The sequence below is a fragment of the Neomonachus schauinslandi genome, chromosome 13 (genome assembly GCF_002201575.2).
Source record: "Neomonachus schauinslandi chromosome 13, ASM220157v2, whole genome shotgun sequence".
NCBI lineage: Eukaryota > Metazoa > Chordata > Mammalia > Carnivora > Phocidae > Neomonachus > Neomonachus schauinslandi.
Genome location: NC_058415.1, coordinates 56,114,291 through 56,132,336, shown reverse-complemented (window position 1 = coordinate 56,132,336; position 18,046 = coordinate 56,114,291). Strand labels below are relative to the sequence as shown.

General features: G+C 40.5%; 1 protein-coding gene across 2 annotated transcripts in view; it reads right to left on the bottom strand.

The window, feature by feature from the left end:
* The window catches only part of NFX1 (nuclear transcription factor, X-box binding 1), a 72,888-nt gene that overhangs the window by 37,883 nt on the left and 16,959 nt on the right, over positions 1–18,046 (bottom strand). For both annotated transcript variants that reach the window (XM_044920798.1, XM_044920797.1), the window contains exons 3-8: positions 17,703–17,861; positions 14,602–14,679; positions 11,056–11,161; positions 9,259–9,330; positions 7,376–7,515; positions 17–116 (exon numbers count right to left, since the gene is read on the bottom strand). In XM_044920798.1, the coding sequence (XP_044776733.1) occupies positions 17–116; positions 7,376–7,515; positions 9,259–9,330; positions 11,056–11,161; positions 14,602–14,679; positions 17,703–17,861 (655 nt within the window). The remainder of the gene's footprint in view (positions 1–16; positions 117–7,375; positions 7,516–9,258; positions 9,331–11,055; positions 11,162–14,601; positions 14,680–17,702; positions 17,862–18,046) is intronic.

Below are 18,046 nucleotides of genomic sequence, written 5' to 3'. Positions count from 1 at the left end.
AAACATAAAACCTTACTTGCCACATATCTTTAAACAGCCAAAGTCGCCAAATCCATCAGACTTTCCTACATCTGTTCCACACAACACATCTCGGGAAGTGCTGCCACAGTAGCATACTTGAGGACACAATTTCAAAAACAAAGGTAAGTAAACTGTATGGGTTCTTAAAATATTCCAAACAGTCTATAAGAACCTAGCACAAAATGCTACTCATTAGTGTTGATCAGACCTGATGCAGAAATAAATGTGGCTTATATAGCAGCTCTAAGACCCACCTAAAAGGCTTTATCAGAGGAAGTAAAAAAGGCCTTGTAAGACTGTCGGTATCCCATGGTGCCTCTGCAGCCGGTCCTCAAAACAGCATTAAAGTGAAGCAACCCTCTAAATTAAGAGACTACTACCTGGCCCCTAAGGCTATGGCTGAGAACCAACCATTCACCCTGAGGCTCCCTGGGGTCTCTGGAGAGGTTACAGAAGATGGAAGCTAAGCTGGTGACAGTCGTGGAGGAGCTGATGACTGAATCCCTGCCATCTTCACTCCAACCCAAGCAGCACAGATTTAGTACTTTATATACTGGGGTTCACATAAAAGGCTCACAAAAACTTTCTATTGCTAAAAAGGAATAAAAATAATCAGCGCAATATAAAATCCTTAATAATTTGTATACTACTACTACTGAATTTGAAGTAATCATGTTTGAGTATTCACACTGAGTAGAAAGTTCAAACAACTCAAGACTTCTATTTGCTAGATAAAGAACCTGGTCCAACACCTACAGATCTTCCTGTGGGTTCAAGAAATAATGAGTTCCTTTATTTCTTGAGGTTAGCAATAAATATGTGTTATATTTAAGGAGTTATGTTTCTGATGTATTAATATGTAACAAAGTCTGATAAGAATTAATTTTCATTGGGGCGCCTGGGTGGCTCAGTCGTTAAGCGTCTGCCTTCGGCTCAGGTCATGATCCCAGGATCCTGGGATCGAGCCCCGCATCGGGCTCCCTGCTCCGCGGGAAAGCCTGCTTCTCCCTCTCCCACTCCCCCTGCTTGTGTTCCCTCTCTCGCTGTGTCTCTCTCTGTCAAATAAATAAATAAAATCTTTAAAAAAAAAAAAAAGAATTAATTTTCATCAATTAATATAATTTTTCTAAGTGTTACTTCATGGGGCGCCTGAGTAGCTTAGTTGGTCGAGCGTCTGCCTTTGGCTCAGGTCCTGGTCCCAGAATCCTGGGACTGAGCCCCGCATTGGGCTCCTTGCTCAGCGGGGAGTCTGCTTCTCCCTCTCCCAACCAGCTCTCACTCTCTCTCTATCTCAAATAAATAAATAAAATCTTAAAAAAAAAAAGTGTCACTTCACATTTTCAATTTATAATAAAAATTTATCCTGTTAAAATCAATCTGTGCAAATATACTTGGCCCTACATAATAAATGGAGACCAAAAGAGTAGAAACTAAATTGAAATCTCGCAGACCTAATGATGCTTTCCTTCTTTCTCAGTACAACTTAGATATGTACTTGCACAGAAAATCAACATCAAAATAAATGCAACATTATAAAAACATCAAATCTTAAATCACGTACTTAGTAAAAAATAAAATAGAATACTTCTAACTTCAAACATTAGAAATAATGTTTATAAATAAAACGAACAGACCAAAAACTTTCAATGAGACACGAGAAGGGGGAAAGCCTCAAATCAATAAAAGCCCTAACCAAGACTTTTGATTTTTAAAATCTACATTCCATCTTCCAGTAAGTACATTTGCAGTTTCATCCCCTGTTCTAAAACTGATTCATTTATTCAATAAAGATTTATTGGATGAATACAGATGTAGGAAATACAACCAGTATTTATGGAATCAATGAATTGGTAAATTAACCCTAGTAACTGGGAATTCCTGCAAGGAGGCTTTTCTTTGCTAAGTTTCTGCTCAGACAGAACACAGGTGCTTTTTTTTTATTTTTGGAGATGTGAGCAGACAGCTGTGAACAAAAGAATCGAGGGTCAGAAATAAACCCACACCTATATGGTCAATTAATCTATGACAAAGGAGGCAAGAATATACAATGGGGAAGAGAGTCTTTTCAGTAAATGGTGCTAGAAAAATTTAACAGCTACACGCTAAAGCATGAAACTAGACCATTTTCTTACACCATACACAAAAATATCCTCAGAATGAATTAAAGACATAAATGAGAGACTTGAAACCACTAAACTCCTAAAAGTAAACATAGGCAGTAATCTCTTGGACACCGCCCTTAGCAACGTATTTATGGACAGGTCTCCTCAGGCAAGGGAAATAAAAGCAAAAATAAACCACTGGGACTACAACAAAATAAAAAGCTTTTACATAGCAAAGGAAACCATCAATAAAACAAAAAGGCTACCTAACGAATAGGAGAAGATATCTGAAAATGAGATGTCTAACGAGGAGTTAATAACCAAAATATGGGAAGCCTGCCTATCCCTCTCCCACTCCCCCCTGTTTGTGTTCCCTCTCTCGCTGTGTCTCTATCAACTCAATAAAAAAATCTTAAAAAAAAATTTTTTTTATGTAACTCAACACCAAAAACAAATAATCCAGTTAAAAATGGGCAGAGGACCCACATATACACTTTTCCAAAGAAGACATACACACTGCTGACAGATGCTCAACATCACTAATCATCAAAGAAACATAAATCAAAACCACAATATCAGCTCACACCAGTCAGAATGCCTAGTATCAAAAAGATAAGGATGGAGCGCCTGGGTGGCTCAGTCTGTTGGGCATCTGCCTTCAGCTCAGGTTATGATCCTGGGACTGAGCCCCATGTTGGGCTCCCTGCTCACAGGGACCCTGCTTCTCCCTCTCCTCCCCACTCATGCTTTCTCTCTGGCTTTCTCTCTCTCTCAAATAAATAAAATAAAATAAAATAAAATAAAATAAGATAAGGACTAACAAGTGTTGGTGAGAATGTGGAGAAAAAGGAACCCTTGTACACTGCTGGTGGAAATATAAATTGGTCTAACTACTGTGGAAAACTGTATGGAGGTTCCTCAAAAAATTAAAAAATTAAAAACAGAAATACCATGATCCAGCAATTCCAAAACTAGGTATTTACCCAAAGAAAATAAAAACACTAATTCAAAAGATACATGCACCCTATGCTTGTTGCAGCATTATTTACAATAGCCAAGATATGGAAACAACCCAAGAGTCCAAACAGATGAATGGATAAAGAAGATGTGGTATGGGGCTCCTGGGTGGCTCAGATGGTTAAGCGTCTGCCTTCAGCTCAGGTCATGGTCCCAGGGTCCTGGGATCGAGCCCCGCATCGGGCTCCCGGCTCCTTGGGAGCCTGCTTCTCCCTCTGCCTCTCTCTCTCTCTGTCTCTCATGAATAAATAAATAAAATCTTTAAAAAAAAAAAAAAGAAGATGTGGTATGTATGGGTACACACACACACACACACACACACACACACTGGAATATTACTCAGCCATAAAAAGAATGAGACTTTGCGGGGTGCCTGGGTGGCTCAGAGGTTGGGTGGCAGTCTTCGGCTCAGGTCATGATCCTGGAGTCCTGGGATCGAGTCCTGCGTCGGGCTCCCTGCTCAGCAGGGAGTCTGCTTCTCCCTCTGACCCTCCCCCCTCTCATGCTCTCTCTCTCTCTCTCATTTTTTCTCTCTCAAATAAATTAAATCTTAAAAAAAAAAAGAAAAAAAAGAATGAGACTTTGCCATTTGCAACTACATGGATGGACCTAGAGGGTATTGTGCTAAATGAAGTATGTCTGACAAAGAAAGACAAATACCATATAATTTCACTTTTATGTGGAATCTAAAGAACAAAACACATGAATCAACAAGCAAGCAAAACACCAAATAGACTCTTAAATACAGAGAACAAACTTGTGGTTGCCACAGGGGAAGTGGGTAGGGGGATGGATGAACCAGGCGAAGGGAATTAAAAGGTACAAACTTCCAGTTATAAGTCATGGAGATGAAAAGGACAGCATAGAGGATAGAGTCAATAATACTATAATAACAATATATGGTGACAGTGACTACACTTATTGTGGTGAGCACTGAGATAGCGTTGTCAAGTCAATATGCTGTACACCTGAAATTAACAAAACATTCTATGTTAATTCAGTTCAATAAAAAAAAAGAATCAAGGGTCAGAAAATTATGACAATAAAAACAAAATGGAGCCCCTGATCAATCAGGAAATAACCTGAGTACAACATTAAATAGCCCTGTTATATATGCGTAGGCACAAGAGACACAGCAATATGAGCTGGTGACAGAAGAGTTGGGTGGTCATTGCTGGCTGAAGATTATTAGGGAACCAAAGGCAGTCTGGAAGGTCTGCTGCCAGCTTTAGCCTATTCAGCATTTTTGTCAACACATGAATGAACCCCTGGGAGGAATGCTTATTAAATCTCTAGATCCTAAAGAGGGATCCTAGAAGAATTACAAATGAAGAGGATAAATAAGCTATACTCACGACCATAAGAGTCTCCTAGATATTTACTGCAGACAGACAAAAAGTTTTCATCTGGGTTTGAAAAATCAGCTACACAAAAACAGAAAGGCAGAGACTGGGATCCATACAAATTTGTATAAAAAAGACGTGGGTGAGTTAGCTGAGAAAAAGCACAATATGAATCAGAGCTAAATATGGTCCGCAAAGGGACCCACCCACACCACAGTCTATACTGCTAAGACCAAACTGCCAGTGTATACTTAACTCCTGCCTTATCTCAAATGGATTTGAGGTAGCATGTAAGGATATATGAAATATAACAAAGGAACATAAATTTAAAGATGTGAAAAGTAGAACAATGGCAGAGATATAGAATAAATCATAGCTTAAAAAAGTACACTATAAAGACAAACATTAGGTCTGTTACCCAGGGTTCCTAAGGTAAAAAGATCAATCATCTCTGAGGAAAAACAACTTCTCTTGGAAATAAGGCCAGACAGGAATTTCCCCCAAGAGGACCCACGAAGAGAACAGTTGAGTAACAACACACAGCACAGTTCCTTACATGAAATCCTCATAGTACACAACATAAAACATTTCATAGGGTTGTTACATATTTTAAGTGCGAACATAGATCCATAGCATCACACCAAGGTAAAATCTAATGAAACAAAACTCTACAGGGCACCAATACATGATAGCCCAAGATCCCTGCAGATCAGGGGCTATTGTAAAAACAGAAGAATCACACAGTATGTGTTTCTTTTTGGCTGGCTTCTTTCACTTAGCATAATGTTTTGGAGGTTCATCCACTTCACAGCATGTATCAATATTACATTCCTTTTCATGGCTGAATAATAATCTGCTGTATGGTTATATTTGTTTATCCATTCATCAGGTGACAGACATTTGTTTTTGTTTTGTTTTGTTTTAAAGATTTTATTTATTTATTTGAGAGAGAGTGACAGAGATAGCAAGAGAGAGCATGAGCAGGGAGGAGAGGGAGAAGCAGACTCCCCGCTGAGCAGGGAACCAAATGTGGGATCATGACCTGAGCCGAAGGCAGACACTTAACTGACTGAGCCACCCAGGCACCCCAGGTGATAAGACATTTGAATTGTTTCCACATTTTGACTATGATGAATAGTACTGCTATGCACATGCACTTCAAGTTTTGTGCAGACATATATTTCCATCTCTTTTGGATATATGCCTAGGAGTGGAGTTGCTGGGTCATATGGTAAAATTCTACATTTAACCTTTTAAGAAACTACCAGACTGTTTTCTAAAGTGGTTATACTATATTACTCTTATTACGGTTTGAATTTACATTTCCTTCTAATTTAATTACATTTCCTTTACAGCACCTTTCGCATGTCTATTGGCTATTTATATGTTTTCTTTTTTGTTTTTTTAAAGATTTTATTTATTTGAAAGAGAGACAGAGAGCACGAGCTGGGGGAGGGGTACAGAGAGAGGGAGAAGCAGACTCCCTGCTGAGAAGGGAGCCCAATGCAGGGCTCGAGCTCAGGACCCCAAGATCATGACCTGAGCCAAAGGCAGACACTTAACCGACTGAGCCACCCAGGCACCCCTATGTTTTCTTTTGTGAAGCATCTGTTCAAGTCTTTTGCTCATTGTTTAGGTTGTTCCTCTTTTTTTATTGTTTTGTAGAAATACTTCAAATATTCTGGATACAATCTGCAATTGATCTATTCATTTTCTTAATGGTATCTTTTGATGAACAGAAATTTTTAATTTTGATTAAAGTTCAATGTATCAAAATTTTTTTTATGGTTAGTATTTTTGTTGCTCTGTCCTAAGAAATCTTTACCTAACCCCAAAGTTGTGAAAATATTCTCTTATAGTTTATTCTGGAAGCTTTATGTTTCTGGGTTTTACATTTAAGTCCGTGATCCACGTAGAATTAATTTTTGTGTAAAGAGTAAGACAGAGGTTGAGGTTTGTTTTTTCGTATACATACATCCAGTTGTTCTAGCAATATTTGTAAAAAGACTCGCCTTTTCCCACTGAATTAACTTAACATTGTGGTTGAAAATCAACTAAGTGTACATATGTGGGTCTATTTCTGGACTTTATTATCTTCATTTATCTACTAGTCTACCTTTAACACCAATAACTGCACTGTCATGATTATTGTAACTTTATAAGTCTTGAAATTAGATAGTTTAAGTCTTTCAACTTCATTCTTTCTCAAGATTTTTTTGGCCTTTTCAGATCCCCCCTTTTTTTTTTAAGTAGGCCCCAAAGGGCGCCTGGGTTGTTAAGCGTCTGCCTTCAGCTCAGGTCATGATCCCGGGGTCCTGGGATCGAGCCCCACATCGGGCTCCCCGCTTCACGGGAAGCCTGCTTCTCCCTCTCCCACTCCCCCTGCTGTGTTCCCTCTCTTGCTGTGTCTCTCTCCGTCAAATAAATAAATAAAATCTTTTAAAAAAATAAATAAATAAAATAAAGTAGGCTCCATGCCCAGTGTGGAGCCCGACGTGGGGCTTGAACTCACAACCCTGAGATCAAGACCTGAGCTGAGCTCAAGAGTCGAACACTAAACCAACTGAGCTACCCAGGCACCCCTCCTACATCCTTTTCAAGAAGTTACTTTTTAAAAAAATTTCCCAAATACTTTTAAACAGCATTTTAAAATCTACTGTCCAAATTCTATAGTAGGACAATGACCTATACTGGTATTATGAAACTAAACACTAAAACTAAACACTGAAACCATCTAAGCATTAATGTATCTCCACTTCTCTCTGCCCAAGGTACAGAGCTACTAGAGACCTTGTAACTATAGGCTTAAGACCAATCCATGTCATCAAGACAACTATAAGTAAGGTTCCAGAAAATACACAGGTATTGCTGACTGGTGCGCCCACCACTTACCCTGGTTCAATATGATCCGACAAGGCTGGCATTGATCCCCATGGCATAGCTCAGCACAGTGGTGCTGACCACAGTTCAAAAGATTTTCACATGGATTGGAACAGTGGACTGAGATGGCCTGACCACAGCGAACTGTGTGCCTGGAAAGAAAACAGATGTATACATAGCATTAGTCTGATGCTGGACAGTAAGTTCCTGTTGGATAGCTAAACTAACAATGAAGCCCAAACTTAACCCCCCAGAACTATGAAACCTTTCTCTTGACCCCATTTCCGTCACTTTTCTGTTTACCCCCTCCAATCTTTATTTCCTTAATTATTCTCCTCCTCTCCACTTTTTCTTTTTTCCCCTGCTTTGCTTTCCTTATTTCCCATCCTGCTCTCTCTCCCCTATATTCTGACCAGTGAAGAAACGAAGTTCCTCTCTGTAGATTTCTTCACTGAGTTCCCATGAAGTAGCATGCAGGAGGGGACAGAGCTGGGAGCTCCCACAGTATCTTACAGATGGAGGCAGGAAAGTTTGGGGGGTGGGGGCCGGGGCAGGGAAGGTTAGTTATAATGTATATACTAAGAATGGAAGTACAATGGCATTCTCATGGGATCTGGTACTCCAGCATTTTATGCAGTTATAATACTTAAGAACATACTGTATGTCACTTTGATTCAGGATGGGAAAATCATTCTGGCTTTGTTCCAATAAGCATCCTAATTTTGCTGACTTATTGCCTAGAAAAGGATATGAAGTTAGTGCTTTTAGACAACTATCTTCAGGTCTCTTTCCGGTAATGGTTTAGAGCTTGGAGTCTACTCTCCTGCAAGAAGAGTTTTATTCTATCCCCTACTTTAATCTCAACTACATATTTTGTTTTAAAAAGTCACTGTTACATACACAGACAATCAGTTTCCAGTGCTCAGCATCATGGCTAACAGCAACCCCTGGAGGTGAACACTATTATTTCTATTTTATGATAAGAAAAATGAGGCTCAGTGTGGCCAAGCAACTTGCCCAGGTCAACAACTAATTAGTGGCAGAGCCCATATCTGACCTGGTCTTTCTGACCCAGAGCCCTTACATGTGACTCTCAGGCCACACCACTGTCCTTGTAAGTTCAGACAAATGTGATTCACTGAAAACTGGCTCAATCCCATTTTGTCCTGTGGTTCAAAAATCATTTGGGTCTTACTGAGCCTCAGAAACATTTCATAACTAACAGTGATTCTTGCCCTGATGACGGAGAACTTGTATTATATGAAAAGAGGATGGGCTCTGGGGTCACTTATTTTTTCATTTAACAATATCCATTGAAAAAAAAAAACAAAAACAATATTCATTGAAAACCTCCTAGATGCCAGATATAATGCTAGGTATAGGTAAATGGTCCCTGTCTCCTGAACCTTAACAGGCCTGGGTTTAATCCTGATTCTTTCACCCACAGACAGGTTAAGAAAAAAGTCCCTGTCATCTTGGCATTCAGCTGAAATGGATAATCTCACCATGCAAATAACTTCTTAATCACTTATAAGACTGCAAAACAGGATCAGGGCAGCAGAGTCAACTACTATTTACAAAAAAGTACTATTTAGGGGCACCTGGGTGGCTCAGATGGTTGGGTGTCTGCCTTCAGCTCGGGTCATGATCTACAGGTCCTGGGATCGAGCCCCATTCGGGCTCCCAGCTCAGTGGAGAGTCTGCTTCTCCCTCTCCCTCTGCCTCTCCCCGTTTGTGCTTTCTCTCTTAAGTGAATAAATAAAATCTTAAAAAAAAAAAAATACTATTTATGCCTACCACTTATTTCTATCTACTCACTAATTCTTACTTTAGAAATTCACACATAAATCATCAAAGTGGACACTGAAGTCTTTAGAGAGCAGTTCTAACTTTACCTGGTCCGTCCACATTCACATGTTTTAGTCATGAAGGCAGGGCAGGGTGGGCAAGGTCCAGGATGGCAGAGACTAAAAGAGAAAGGCTTAGATGAATAAATGATACTCATGTATCCAAACCTGAACAAAGTTGCTCCTACTGGGTTTTATTGTGAATGTGCCAACAAATAAACCTACTCTGAAATGTTTTAGTATTTGCCTAATGTTGATTAAACTATTTAAACAAAAATACCAACAATGTTTTCATACAGAATTTATGGCATTATCATCTTAGAATACTTAACCAGAAAAGTAAAGCCCAAGTCAAAATACTGGTTTTCTTTGGTTTTGACAGTCAAAGATAACGTTTCCAAATATGGTCTTAGCCCACTTAGTGAGATGTTTTAGGGCCTCCTTTCCTTCAGATGTGATGCTGACCACCTAATCTGCATCACTTTTGATGTTCTCTGGTAGTCATGACAGGGGGCCATTTCTGCTAAAGACTTCAGAAAGATAGTTCATGCAGAGGGTTAATTTATTATTAAATTTACTTAAAATGCCTACTGAGGGAAGGAACAGTTTAAAAACAGATGAGTCGGGCGCCTGGGTGGCTCAGTTGGTTAAGCGACTGCCTTCGGCTCAGGTCATAATCCTGGAGTCCCGGGATCGAGTCCTGCATTGGGCTCCCTGCTCAGCGGGGAGTCTGCTTCTCCCTCTGACCCTCCCCCCCTTATGTGCTCTCTCTCTCTCATTCTCTCTCAAATAAATAAATAAAATCTTTAAAAAAAACAAAAACAAAAACAGATGAGTCCCTGGGTTCTGAGGAAGGACCTATAGAAGCAGTAAAAGAAGGTTAGGGGCTGAATGCCCAGCAGGCAGCAGGCCAGGCTCTGTATCCCTGTCTGGGCAGCTCTCCTACCATGGGCAATTCCCCAGCAGCAACCCACATCCTGACCCACAAGGCCTCTGGCCCAACATTTGCCCCTGCTCCATGCAGCACAAGCACCAAGATAACACTTTGAAGTCTGTTTTACTTTTAGATTTGGGTAATAAAAACAAGTTACCATTACTTGACCATTTACCATATGCCAGACTCTGTACCAAGCCTCTTAGATGCATTAATTTAATATTCATAGAACTCTATGAGATAAATATTGATGTTCGTATCATTATTATTTTACAGATGCAGAAAGTGAGGCTTAGAGAAGTAACTTGCCCAAGGTCACACAACCGTTAAGTGACTTGACCCCAGGAATTAAACATTTGTCTGAAGTCAAAGCTGTAGAAATTTGTTATTTGTAACTAATCAACTGTTAGTATTGGGTATTCCTCTTATTTAGAAGTTGACTAGATACATTGTAAAGCTGGCTACTTACTGGACAGAAGGATTCGCATCCTAAAAACATGTGCAACAGGACACTACACAATTGCCTTTTCACAGACAGAAGTCTGTCCTAGTCACTCTTTTGGACCTGGATATCACTGGGGGATATTTCTTCTTAGAAGCTACCAGTATAGTATCGTGGAAACCCCATCTCCACCATGTCCTAGCACTATGACTTTGGGCAAGATATTTGGCCTTTCGGAGCCTCATCAGTAAAATGGAGATGATAAATATCTATACATCTCTGGGCTGTTGTAAGGATTCAATGAGTTAACTCTTGCAGAGTGCCTGGCACAGGGTAAGTATTCAGTAAATTGAAATCATATTGCCCTTCACCCCATCCTGTTACATGCTAACCACCAGATATATGTACTCAGAGCCATGAGCAAAGTGTGTCTACCAGGAATCTCCAGGGGTCTAGTGTTCCAACTTACAGGTTACAGGAATGTGGGCAGTCCTGGCCAGGCTGTTTCTTTCTACAAACCTCACCACAACTATGTGGAATTTCATTTCTGCTCCATTCAGGATTCTTTACCTTGCCTAAAACATATCAGATCAGAGAGTCAATGGTATAAACTTCAACAACATCTTATACTTTAATGAAACAGTATAATATAGCTAGACAGCATGAACTTCAGTGTGGTTTTCATTAGTTTGACAAACACATTATCCCACATCCTAAAATAAAAAGATGACTGTAATGCTACTCATCAAAAGCTTCACTGAGTATGATAAATCCTAAATTCTGGATTATCTGGAAAAGAGAAATAAGTCATTTTTACTTATGAAAATGCCACTTTGCCTAACCAACATATTTAATCTAAAAAAAAAAAAACAAACCCTACAAGGTAAATCTTTTGTAAATGGACCCTTGAACAGATATGGGAATATCTGCCATAAGGATGAGAAAGAAGAAATAAGGGAAGAGAACAATGGGGTGGGAGGTGGGGCAGCAGTAAGAGATGGAAAGGACATAAATCCCCTGTACAGTAGGAACTTGCCAAATCTAAAGCTTATGAAGTAGGCAGAAGAGAGCTATAATTTTATAATTAGGGTGTCTCTGAAAATCTTTAGTGACTATCTTCCATGAACTTAGCACAGAGGCAGGAACTGTAAAACTGAGGCACGGGACTCCTCCATGCCCTTGAGGAACTCATCTTTACTTGGGCAATTTATACCCTAAGTGATGGCCTGTCCCCAGTGTTTGGGCTCTGCTTTTCTATCTTGTTTCTTTCAGAAACCTTATTCATGTTGAGAGGTTCGTTGTACCTAAAGGCCTGTGATTCCCAAATCTACATTTTCTTTCTTTTTCCTTTTTTCCCCCCAAATCTACACTTTCTGCATTGCCCTGAATCCTCAGTTCCGGCCCTCTCTGTCCAACCCATCTGCTGAACATCTCCATGTGAGGTATTACAGTCACCCCAAACTGTCTACATTTACAGCCAAAGTTAGTATCTTTTCTCTTTAACCCCTCCTTCTTCAGTGTTTCCTATTTCTGTCAGTAACACCATCACTGTCGGGAGTCACAGACTCAAAAACTAGAGTCATCCCCTACTCCTCTTTTTCTTTCCATAATCTACTTAATCACCAAATCTTCTCTATTTCCCTACACAGTGTATCTCACCTCAACTCTCCTGCTACTTCTACTCTTGTCTATTTGCCAGAATCTCAACTCCAGACTATTAGAAAAACTTCCCCGCCTCTGTGCTCTCTTGCTTTATAATACAATGCCCTGGGTTCCCCCTACCATCTTTCAATGGCTCCACCTCTTTTCCCTGACTCTAAATGATGTTTTATTTTTCTTCTTTCTGCCAGGGCTCTGCATTAGACCCTTTTTACTCCTTGCCCTTCCATCCACTACTCTCAACTGCAACTATCATCTCTAAGTCCTGATCTCTCTTTAAATATTCCCAGCTCCCAGGGCGCCTGGTTGGCTCAGTCGGTTAAGTGTCTGCCTTTGGCTGGGGTCATGATCCCAGCCAGGGTCCTGGGATCGAGCCCTGCATCGGGCTCCCTGTTTGGCGGGGAGTCTGCCTCTCCTTCTCCATCTGCCTCTCCCCCAGCTCATGCTCTCTTTCAAATAATAACAACAAAAAAATCTTTAAATATTCCTAACTCCTTGTTGGACACCTCTCACTGGATGCCTTGTTCACTCATCTTACTCAACATTTCTAAATTGAACTCATTGTCCCTATCAGTCCTGGTTCTCTTGACCTGCCTTTTTCTGCCCTTGGTATCATCATTTCCAAAAGCATGAAACTTTGGAGCCACATTTAGGTTCTTCCCTTTCCCACTGCTGTTAATTCCTGTTTACCTTTGAAATCTTGTACCCCCTTCCTTTCTCTCCCACTCTAACACTCATTATATACTTTTATTCTTCTTCACTTGAGATCTGTCAGTGAAGGCTTTAACAAGATTTTTAATTCCACTGTGGTGTTTTATGTTTAAAAACCCTTTAAAATAAGGTAATTAAGCTTTGGTGTTGGTCCTATTTGTATAGTTTTACATGGATCTCTTGCTTCCAGTTTCAGGTTGCCTTTCCAATAGTACATTCCAAAATATTCATTCCTTCAACAAATACTATTTTACTATCTTTTAAGGCTCAGATTGTGGCAATAAAACATAAAAGACCAGCAGATTCCAAATAAAAGAGTGGCCAAAGTGGGAGAGGAGATAAGAAAGGAAGGCTTCCTTTGGAAAACAATGTTTGGGGTCTGATCTTGAATGGATGAGGAGTCAGTGATGAAGATTTAAAGAGAAGATGGGGAAGAACATAGTTGAATTCACCAAGAGACTGATGAAGACTTGATGGTCAAGACTAACTCTCAGTGAAAGCTGCTAGTTAAGTAATGGGAAAGAGAAAATATGAGCAAATTAAAGCCTACAGAAATAAACAGGAAGAGCTAGTCATTTCAAGAAAGGAATGGCCAAAAGGTCCAAGGGCTACTGTGTTGCCAAAAAGGTTAAGAACTTCTAAATCAGCCCTGGATTTGGTCAGGTATGGGCCACTGATGACTTCTGAAAACAGATGCAGCAAGGTGACAAAGAAAGAAGCAAAAATGCAATGGTTCAAGAAGGGAGACAGACAGTTAAACAAAATTTGAAAAATCAACAACTAGATGAAGGTTAGCCATTAAAAGGCAGGAAAGAAAAAAAATAATAAAAAACATGCAGAAAATAGACTAGCAGCAAGAATGAGCATCTGGATTGAAGAAAGTTCTTCTTAACACATAGGGGAATTGAGCTATTAAAAAACAGGAAGAAGTTTTCCACAAAGAGGGAGGATAGAGTTTGTAATGCTGGTTTATAGAAAATCTTTCTTTACTATAAAGACCCCAATGACTGATTTCCTGGGTTAAAATAAAGTACTTTTCAACACTTTACTCATACTGCTCCAAATCTGGAATATCAAAGCTGTTACAGTTAAGGGTGAGAAGGAGCCCATGTCTATGCCTGCCTCCACCATCTGGTCAGGTAAGATCTCTGGTCTAAAGGTAAGATCATGGAGACCATGGGCACCTGGGGGGCTCAGTCGTTAGGCATCTGCCTTCGGCTCAGGTCGTGATCCCAGGGTCCCGGGATCAAGCCCCACATTGGGCTCCCTGCTCAGCGGGGAGCCTGCTTCTCCCTCTCCCACTCCCCCTGCTTGTGTTCCCTCTCTCACTCTGTCTGTCTCTGTCAAATAAATAAAATCTTAAAAAAAAAAGATCACGGAGACCAGCACCACAGCTCAGAAGTAGCATGAGCCTGGTGGGCATGATGAGAAGGCCCATGTCCAGAAAAGCCTGCCAAAAGTCACAAAGGCCTGTGACTCTGGCTGTGTGATGGACCACAGGCAGATGATGTCAGTAAACTCCTGGAACCTTGAAGTCTTATTAGGAACTTCTAAAATATGCCTGGTACATCACTTCTTCTGGGTTGGAAAATGAGTTACAATGCATGAAGTGGAAGAGACTCAAGTGAAAGCAAAAAAAACTCACCACAGAAACAAGTGTAAGTATTAGGAACATGTGCAGAAACATTCTGACAGGCAGGGCACCTCCAACCACTCTGGCCATCTGTCAAGAAAAAGGAGAGGAAACCAAAATAATTTCCTTACAAAAGTACATGTAATTTTTAAAAATTTAAACCTAAAGGAAGCCTTAATATTATAGCAGCAGTAGTCATTTCATGTTAAAGATATCAGATATTAAGGATATCAGGATATTAAGAAACAAATTCACAATACTGAATGCTCTGCTTAAATACTGCATTTGGACTTATATATAAGGACTTTAAATATAGTAATCAAACAGGTACCCATTTTTTTAATGTCAAGTGAGATATAATTGACATATAACACTAAGTTTAAGATGTACAACATGTTAACTTGATACATTTATAAACTATAATAGGATTATCACTGTCACATTAGCTAACACCTCCATCGCTTCACATGATTATCAATTCATTATGTGGTTATTTTTTTTTTTTTTTTAAAGATTTTATTTAGGGGCGCCTGGGTGGCTCAGTCATTAAGTGTGTGCCCCCGCATCGGGGCTTTATTTTTTTTTAAGATTTTAGATTTAGGGCGCCTGGGTGGCTCAGTTGGTTAAGCAACTGCCTTCAGCTCAGGTCATGATCCTGGAGTCCCTGGATCAAGTCCCGCATCGGGCTCCCTGCTCGGCAAGGAGTCTGCTTCTCCCTCTGACCCTCCCCCCTCTCATGTGCTCTCTCTCATTCTCTCTCTCTCAAATAAATAAAATATTAAAAAAAAAGATTTTAGATTTAAAGATTTTTATTTATTTATTTGACAGAGACACAGCGAGAGAGGGAACACAAGCAGGGGGAGTGGGAGAGGGAGAAGCAGGCTTCCCGCTGAGCAGAGAGCCTGACATGGGGCTCGATCCCAGGACCCTGGGATCATGACCTGAGCTGAAGGCAGACGCTTAACGAATGAGCCACCCAGGTGCCCCTCATTATGTGGTTCTAAAATTAAGGTAAACATCATCTAAATCTTGGCTTAAAAAAAAAAAGAGGGGGGTGCCTGGGTGGCTCAGTTGTTACGCGTCTGCCTTCGGCTCAGGTCATGATCCCAGGGTCCTGGGATCGAGCCCCGCATCGGGCTCCCTGCTCAGCGGGGAGCCTGCTTCTCCCTCTCCCACTCCCCCTGCTTGTGTTCCCTCTCTCGCTGTGTCTCTCTCTGTCAAATAAATAAAATCTTAAAAAAAAAAAAGAGGATAAAATATTTGAGTACATTCAGGAAAACCCAGATGTCTTTTTTTTTTTAAGACTTTATTTTTATGTAATCTCTACACCCAACATAGGGCTCAAACCCTCAACCCCGCTATCAACAACTGCATGCTCTACCGACTGAGCCAGCCAGGCACCCTCAGATGCCTTAAATTAGAAGAGTCACAAATCAGAAAACATGTTATTTTTTTTTAAGGAAATTTTTAAAGATTTTATTTATTTAAAAAGATTTTATTTATTCATTTGAGAGAGACAGTGTGTGCATGAGCAGGGGGAGAGGCAGAGGGAGAGGAACAAGTAGACTCCCCGCTGAGTGCAGTGCCTAAGGCAGGGCAAGATCCCAGGATCCTGAGATCATGACCCAAGCCAAAGTCAGACACTTAACTGAGCCACCCAGGTGGCTATTTTATTTACTTATTTAGAGAAAGAGCGAGAGCACAAGCGAGCACAAGCGGGGGAGGGGGGCCAGAGGGAGATAGAGAGGGAGAGAGAGAATCTCTCAAGAGGACTCCACCGACTCCACGCTGAGCACAGAGGCTCAACTCTGCAGGGCTCGATCTCACAACCCATGAGATCGTGACCTGAGCTGAAATCACAAGTTGGTTGCTTAACCAACTGAGCCAGCCAGGCACCCCAATAACTGCTTTCTATAAATTTTCTAAAGCAAACTATACAGGAAATGTTTTCTGTAATTGCTACTTGGATAAAAGCTACCATTTTCAATAAATGTGACTGATTTTGTTATATCCCAAATATATTTTAATATTGTTATGTTAAGCTGTTTTTTAAATTTCCTTTTTTTTAAAAATTGTATTTTAGGGGCACCTGGTGGCTCAGTCATTAAGCATCTGCCTTCAGCTCAGGTCATGATCCCAGGGTTCTGGGATCGAGCCCCGCGTTGGGCTCCCTGCTCAGCGGGGAGCCTGCTTCTCCCTCTCCCACTCTCCCTGCTTGTGTTCCCTCTTTTGCTTTCTCTCTCTGCCAAATAAATAAATTAAATCTTAAAATAAATAAATAAATAAAAATTTTATTTTATTTTTACCTTTTAAGTAAGCTCTGTGCCCAATATGGGGCTTGATCTCAACACCCCTGAGATCAAGAGTTGCATGCTCTACCAACTGAGATAGCCGGGCACCCCTTAGTTCTTTATTTAAGATCTACAGCTTTGGGCGCCTGGGTGGCTCAGTTGGTTAAGCGACTGCCTTCGGCTCAGGTCATGATCCTGGAGTCCCGGGATCGAGTCCCGCATCGGGCTCCCTGCTCAGCAGGGAGTCTGCTTCTCCCTCTGACCCTCCCCCCTCTCAAGCTCTCTCTCTCTCATTCTCTCTCTCAAATAAATAAATAAAATCTTTAAAAAAAAAAAGAAAAAAAAAAAGATTTACAGCTTCATACTAGTCATCTAAAACGTGTTCAAGGCAACAGCGCAGATAAAATATTCAAGAGGAATTAGTTATTTTTAAACCTAAGTTTAAGGGGTGCCTGGATGACTCAGTCGGTGGAGAGTATGACTCGATCTCAGGGTTGTAAGCTGGAGCCCCATATTGGGTATACTTAAAAATAAAATCTTAGGGACGCCTGGGTGGCTCAGTCACTTAAGCGTCTGCCTTCAGCTCAGGTCATGATCCAAGGTCCTGGGATCGAGTCCCACATTGGGCTCCCTGCTCAGCGGGAAGCCTGCTTCTCCCTCTGGTGCCGTTTCCCCTGCTTGTGTGCACGCTCTCTCTGACAAATAAATAAATAAAAATAAATAAAAGAAAAAAAATAAAATCTTAAAAAAAAAAAGCTAAGTTTAAAACCTGAATATATCAAATGAGTGAGAATAACTATTCAGAAGAAAGAAATGACTGACCTGCTTGAGATGCTGGAGACCGTGCCCATTTCTTTATGCAGTTCAAATGAAACACATGGTAACAGCTCTGACAACTCCACACTGGTGCTGTGACGCGAACCAATTCACAGCACACCATGCACTCGTATTTTTCTGTAGTTAGCTGTTCAATTAGAGAACCTGTTTAAAAAACCAAATGAATTAATTCAAACACAGAAAAACATTCCTTATTTTAGTCAACCAAGGATCAGCAAGGCATTTGAAGGAAGAATCCAAACACAAAGGTTTTAAGTATGTCTGATTCTAAGTAAGGTGGTTGTTCAGTGTTTGGGGACAAGAAGGGACAGGAATATGCTGAGGAAGAA